The 7689-nt window shown below is 32.7% G+C and overlaps 1 protein-coding gene across 1 annotated transcript; it reads left to right on the top strand.

The window, feature by feature from the left end:
- The first annotated feature begins 3845 nt into the window (after positions 1 to 3845).
- On the top strand, positions 3846 to 4178 carry LOC127135920 (uncharacterized). The gene has a single exon (XM_051062543.1). It carries the CDS (start codon positions 3846 to 3848, stop codon positions 4176 to 4178), a length of 333 nt encoding a protein of 110 aa, XP_050918500.1.
- The last annotated feature ends 3511 nt before the right edge of the window (positions 4179 to 7689 follow it).

Genomic DNA, 7689 nt, shown 5'->3' with positions numbered 1-7689 from the left:
AATTTTCGAGGACGAAAATATTTCAAGTGGGGAGAGTTGTAATACCCCGATTTAATTTCCGTATTTATTTATAGGTGTTTATTTTAATTAATCATTATTTGGTGTGATAATTAATTAAATATGTGTTCTGGTGATTATTTGAATTATTTGAATATATGTGTTATTTGAATAATTGAATTTTAAGAGTAGAAATTGCAATTGTCTAGTAATGGGCATAATTAATTAGAATGGGTGGATAAGTGAGTTAAGCTCATTATGAGTTAAAAATATAGTAAGGGTTTTAGAGATTAAAGTTAGTTTGGTAAAACAAGAGAAGAAGAGAGAATAAAAGAGAAGAGAAGAGAAAGAGGAGAAGAGGAAACTAGAAGAAGAAGGACCTAGAGATTTAATCTATACTAAGGTAAGGGTCGGATTTCAAGTGGTTATGGATAAATATAATGTATGTAATGTATGTGGGTTAGATATTATGAACTTAGGATTTGGGGATTTTGATTTTTGAGAAACCCTAACATGTATTTATGTTTTAATCCATGAAATTGATGTTTATGTTATGCTATAATATTTCTATATTGAATTCCATGAATGAGTATGTGTATAGAACATGATTTGGTGTATAATTGCATGTTTGAGTTTCACTTGAAAATGGTTGATTTGGGATTTTGGTGAAAATTAGTGGAGCTTAGAATCTTGTTTCTATGATCCTAATAGTTGCTATATGATATATATAGGTTGTATAACTATTTATTTCATGAAAAATGATGGATTAATGTGGTTTTATGATGAAAATTCGTGCTAGACAACAACATTTTTGCAACAACAGTTTTTCTGGTTTTTGACAGCATTTTCGAACAACAAATTTTCTGGTTTTTGACAGCATTTTTGCAACAACGAATTTTCTGATTTTTGACAGCATTTTAAAAAACTTGTAAATTCAATAACTTTTGAACCGTAACTCCGTTTGAGGTGTCGTTTAGACCGTTACGAAGCTAAGAATATTATCTATAACGTGATATTCATTTTGATAATAGTAGATTAATATTTTATCAAAAGAATCCTAATGTGGATGTATGTTGTATGTGTGGTGAATGTGAATGACATGTTTTCTATTGTTTGGCATGTATTGGATGGTTTTAGATGGATTTTATGAAGAAACATAATACTTGAAATTATGTATGTGATGATGTGAATTGGTGAATTTGATGAATAACATGAATTGACTTGTTTGCTTTATGTTATTGTATTGTGATGAGATGATAAATGTTATTTGATGTATTGTTTGGGATTGAAGTCATGTTAGGTGTATGTTGTGCAAATGTTGGATATGGTATGCTTATGTATGATTAAGGGGTTGCGATCGTCTTAATTGCATGAGTCTTGTTGTTGTTGTTGCACACTTACACTAGCATGAGTCTATGAAAGAGGCAATGTTGGATAATCTCGTGTAAATTATTTGCTTGTCCCTAACCTAACGCCGAATGGGGTTTGAAAGCTTAAGGCTGAATCAAGCTTTAGAGGTGGTTATCTAGTCTATTTGAGAGACGCTCGACAATCCGGAAATGATAACGAACGAGATCCACATGCATATCGCATTGAGTCACACATTGAGTCGCACGTGTCGGTGTGAATTATTGTTTATGTGATTATGTGGATATGATTTTGGTAGATATGCATATACGTGGATTTTAGGTGATCCATTTGATATGAATTGTTGATGTGTTATTGATGTGATATGTGTGCATATTTATGATATATATGATGAAATGGTGACTCATATACACTATAGAGTTATGTGAAAGTTGTATACATATTTGATGATAATTTGTAAATGATGATGGATGATAATATGTACATGAAATCGATATATTATGAAATATGACTTTTGTACATTGTTTAGTATTTATAAATGAATACTTGTGGATTGTTGAGCCATGTCGTATGATGATTAACATGTGATTCTTTAATAGGATGATATGATGCATGTTTGTATGAAGCGTGACGAATTCTAATAATATATGTATGTTTGTTATACATTTCATATTATTATGTTTTTATATAATGATTTGAATTCTCACCCTTCTATTGGAATGATGTTCTATAGCGACATCGCTCAGGTACCGGAGATAGTGGTGCTTCGCACAAGGATTAGATTCGGAGGCTAGTTCTTGTTGTGTTTTGACTAGGTAGTCTATAGTGCTCTGGTCATGTAACACTTGGGTTTATAGGATTATTTGTATTTGTTTTGATGTTGAGATATATTGTTGTACTCTCTTTTATCTTGTTAATTGGATATGTTCGATTTGATGTTGAGTGGCCTTAGAGCCCAAAACGATATTTTATGGTAGATGATTTATGGGAATCATCACTATTTACCATTTATGAAGAGATATGTTATTCCGCTATGTGAGTTTGCATGTTGGTTATTTGGTTTTGATTTATAATCTGTGTTACTTATATGTGACCATGGTATGTGTTGTTTCTGGCAGAAGTAAATGTGATGCCCTCGTGCATGCATGCTTTAATTTACTCTGATTATGCAATTGTATGTTGTATTTAAGTAGTAGTAGTAGTTTGGGGGGTGTTACACCGCTCATATGGTTGGAATTCTTAAAGGATTATGACTTTGGCTTAAATTATCATCCTGGTAAGGCGAATGTTGTGGCTGATGCTTTAGGTAAGAAGTCTTTGCATGTGTCTGTTATGATGGTTAGAGAGTTGGAAATGATTGAACAGTTATACATATGAGTTTAGTTTGTAAGCTGACACCCCAGAGTGGGATGTTGCGTATGCTGAAGATCAACAATGATTTTCTTAATAACATTAAAGAGAGTCAGAAGTTGGATGTGAAGTTGGTGGACTTGATGACTGGAAGTAATCGGACTGAAAGTAATGATTTCAAAGTGGATGAATAATGTGTGTTGAGGTTCAAAGACAAAATTTGTATTTTTGACAAAGCTGAGTTGAAGAAGATGATTTTAGAATAAAGTCATCGAAGTAGTTTGAGTATTCATCCAGGAGCTACTAAGATGTATCAGGATCTGAAGAAGATATTTTGGTGGTCTGGAATGAAGCGAGATGTGGATCAATTTGTTTATGCTTGTTTGACTTGTCAGAAGTCAAAGGTTGAACATCAAAAACCTGGGAGATTGATGCAACCGTTAGATATTCCAGAATGGAAATGGGATATCATTTATATGGATTTTGTGAAGGGGTTGTTGAATACTCCGAGAGGGCATGATTCCATTTGGGTAATTGTAGATAGATTGACAAAGCCGGCTCATTTTATTCCGATTAACATCAGTTTTTTTATGCAGAAGTTGGCAGAGGGATATATCCATGTGATTGTGAAGTTGCATGGAGTTTCGTTGAGTATTGTGTCAGATAAAGATCTCAGGTTCACTTCCAGATTTTTAGAGAGTTTGTAGGAAGCTTTTGGTTCGAAGCTGAGGTTGAGTTCAGTTTATCATTCGCAGACTGATGGTCAGACAAAGAGGACTATCCAGTCATTAGAGGACTTGTTGAGAGCTTGTGTTCTCGAGCAAAGAGGTGATTGGGATAGTCATTTGTCATTGATTGAGTTCACGTATAATTACAGTTTCCATTCTAGTATTGGAATGGTACCTTTTGAAGCCTTGTATGGTTGAAGGTGCATGATACCTTTGTGTTGGCATAAATCTGGTGAGGGTGTAGTGTTTGGACCTAAGATTATCCAACAAACTACTGAGAAGGTTAATTTGATTCGGGAGAAGATGAACGCTTTGTAGAGTAGGCAGAAAAATTACCATGATAAGAGGAGAAAAGATCTTGAGTTTCAAGAGGGAGACCATGTATTCTTGAGAGTCACTCCGATGACTGGTGTAGGATGTGATTTGAAGTCGAGGAAGCTTGCTCCTCGGTTTATTGATCTGTATGAGATATTCGGGCGAGTTGGACCTGTTGCTTATAGAGTGGTGTTACCACTGAAATTTTCAAATCTATATGACGTGTTCCATGTTTCACAACTTCGGAAGTATGTTCTGGATCCGTCGCATGTGATTCCGATGGATGATGTTCAGGTGAGAGATAACCTTATAGTTGAGGATCTGCCTATTAGGATTGATGATCGAGAACTAAAACAGTTGAGAGGCAAAGAGATTTCTCTCGTGAATGTAGTGTGGGAGGCGCTGCCGGAGGAAATATGACTTGGGAGTTGGAAAGCAGGATGCGAGAGTCGTACCCAGAGTTGTTCGCATCAGGTAATTTTCGAGGACGAAAATATTCGAAATGGGGGAGAGCTGGAATGCCCCTATTTTATTTATATTATTTTCATAATTTAATTATGTGATAGTTGTGGTTGTGTTGTGTTGATTGGTGTTTTGATGTGTTGTGTTACCCTTGGTGTGGGGTAGTTGCCTTAGAATTATATAAATTAAGGTATTGATGTGTGTGTCAGCAAAAGTGTAGAAATGTTGGTGTGACGAGTAAAACTAATTAATTATATTAGTTATTATTATTTATTTAATTAGTTAATATTAGAGGAATATTAATTTAATTAGTTGATTGGGTGGGTTATTATTATTATTATTATTAAGAAATTAGTGATAATATAATAAGTTAATAAAATAATAAGAATTAGAATAAAAATAGAAAAGGGGATAGTGAGATAGAAACACAGAGAACATAACATTTGGGAGAAAAGAGGAGAAACTGAGAAAGGGAGAAGAAGAGGCTAGAGCTCAAGAGGAGAATTTACCATTGTTGAATGTCAAAGAATTTATTGCTAGGAACTCTAAGGTAAGGGTGGGATCATGATTATCTAAGGTTTAACATGATGGTGGTGGGTAGATTATGCCATGTAGATTTTGTGTTCTTCTTCTCTATATTCATGATCATTGTGATAATCAGTAAATTATTGAATTGTGTATGGTATGATGATGTTGTGACTGATGTTGGAATGATGAATTGTTGCTATTGTTGCTGTTGGAATCATAAAATTGATTAGATTGTATGATGTCAATGTTGTATGATTGATGTTGTTTTGGATCAGAGTCTGAATTGAGTTATGAATGTTTTCGATGTAAATAAGTTGGGGTTTTGAATGTTGGAAAATGTTTTTTCGTGTTAAATTGTGGTATAAACGATTTGTATGAAAAATGAGGTTTTGGGATGAATTTTAAGTAAATTTTGTTTTGAAAAAGTTGCAGAAAGTTACTTCTGCGATAGTGTAATCGGTTACCAGAATTGGAGTAATCGATTACACTGCTTACAAACACGTTTCTAGGCAAAATTTTAGAGGGTGTAACCAGTTACAGGTTTTTGGGTAACCAGTTACCCTATGAAACAAAGGTCACACTGGGGCTGGGAAACGCGGGTGTAATCGGTTATCGGTTTTTGGGTAACCGGTTGCCGTGTGTGTGTTGACAGTGGGTTACGCTACAGGGTGTAGTGTAACCGGTTACACTGGAAGCAATTTCTTAAAAACTTTAAAAATTCATAACTTTTGTTCCGAGTGTTCGTTTTGAGTGTCGTTCGAAGTGTCAGAAAGCTGAGAGCGTGTACTTTCATTTAAAATTGGTTTTAGTACCTAAAAACTAATATATTTCTATGTGAAGGTGTTGAAATGCATTATAATGTTTATGTGGTGGTGTGACATAATCTTAAAGGCATTGTTGTTGCTTGTTATGTTGTATGCTGATGTTGTTAAGCTATATAACATGTGTTTGATGCATGATGACCAATATTGGCGGTGTATATTGACTATGGTGGTGGGTCATTATGCATGATGTTGTTGTTGCATGTATAATATATTGCATGCATTCATGTTGGTTGATAAATGGTCCGTTGTTGGCGAGCCTCAAATCTCATTGTGTGGATTGGGCCGATAGCTGATTTCGGAGGTGATGAAATCAGTGAATCATTATCGGAGGTGATAGTAACAAATTGGCGGCTTTGATACTATGAGGTGAGGATCGAAGTGGTGAACCTGAGTGTTCATGAATTGGTACCATATGCATTGAGTTGAGTTGTTGAGTCTCATTGCATTACACATTGCTTACATTTGTTATTGTATAGATGATTGATTATGTTGTTATTATGTCAGATGGTTGTTATGTTGTTATCCTGTTTGGATAGTTGTTCTGTTGTTGTTCCGTATGGATAGTTATGATGTTGTTATTATGTGTGGATAATTGTTGTGTGGATTATGTGGAAATGTGTTTTGGAATGGGTGATGTCCATGTCATAACCTGATGCTTACTTATTATCATGTTTTCCTTTATATAATTATGATATCTCACCCCTTTTGTTTGAATGTTGTCTCCACGTGGATAACACGCAGATAATCCATAGTAGGAGCTCGGATGTTAGTGGAAGATAAAGTCTTCTGTTTTATTTTAGTGTCGGCGTATGCTCTGATGTGTAACACCAGGGAATTTAGAACATTATGTCTTTCGTTATATTTTAACATTTCTTATAATGACATGTTATGTTGATGTTGGATATGTTGAGTTAACTATTTGTTATCATTGTTCCGCTGCTATTTAATAAAAGCTAACATTCAGACATATAATTATTATTACTATTTTCATAAACGTCAAGTGTTACATGTCTTTTCGATTAAGCAAGTTGATTGTACATTATAGTGTAGCATCCTAAATTGCACGTTGAATTGTTTTACTCTGATAAATATTTTAAATTTATGTGGGTAAAATTTAGTGTTACACCATTGGCAGTGACGCATGCTCTTATTGCATCATGTGCATGCATGTGCCACTAGGGTTGGCGCCTTAGTGCAAAAAAGCATTCATGCGCTACAAGCAGTGACACATGCTCTTGTCATATAATTTTTTTTATTTGAAAAGTGGTTAGTTTGGTAAATAGTTTGAAAATGTGGTTATTTTGGTATTTAATTTGAAAATAGTGGTTATTTTAAAAATAAACTCTTCTCATAAAATAAAAAGGAAAATGGTAAAAATAAAAATAAATCTAAAAATAATAAAATATTTTTTATAACAAAAAATTAAAAAATATATATTTTATTTAAATCAAAAAACAAAAGCATTTTTTCTAAAACAAATTAGTAAAAATAGAAAAAAAAATAGAAAAAATTAAAAAACATTTATTTTTAAAAGAAAAAATATTATTTTAATTCAAAAACTAAAAAACATAATTTATTTAAAAAAAATCTGAAAATAAAAAATATACTTGTTTTCAAAAAGAAGATATTTTTTTCTAAAAATAAAATAAAAATTACCAAAAAATAATAATAATAATAATAATAAATAAATAAGTAAAATATTTTTTTAAAATTTAAAAAATATTATTTCAAAAATAATATATATATTGAAAAGATTATCTCCCACACTTTCAATTTTGACATCCTATTTATTGCATACAAATCATCTCCCATACTTTCAATTCTGCCATCCATCATGCCTCAAATTCAAGGGCAAAATTATTTTAAATGACAGAAATAAAAATAAGAAAGTTGTATTAAAAAGACATTAAAGGTGTAGATTGTATTAGAGTGAATGGTAGGAGAGAGAAAAAAGATAGGATCTAGATCCCTATATATTCATACCACACCCTTGTAAAAAAATCTAAAATATTCCTTAATTTCAGAGATACATCTTCAGACGCATTCCAAACACAAACGACACATGTTAACTTTAAATCACGTCCCAAATTTTGTCTAATTTGTTTTCACAAATGTAT

This window comes from Lathyrus oleraceus, chromosome 4 (assembly GCF_024323335.1).
Source record: "Lathyrus oleraceus cultivar Zhongwan6 chromosome 4, CAAS_Psat_ZW6_1.0, whole genome shotgun sequence".
Lineage (NCBI taxonomy): Eukaryota > Viridiplantae > Streptophyta > Magnoliopsida > Fabales > Fabaceae > Lathyrus > Lathyrus oleraceus.
Note: the sequence above shows the minus strand (reverse complement) of the source record. Positions and strands in the feature narration are given on the sequence as shown.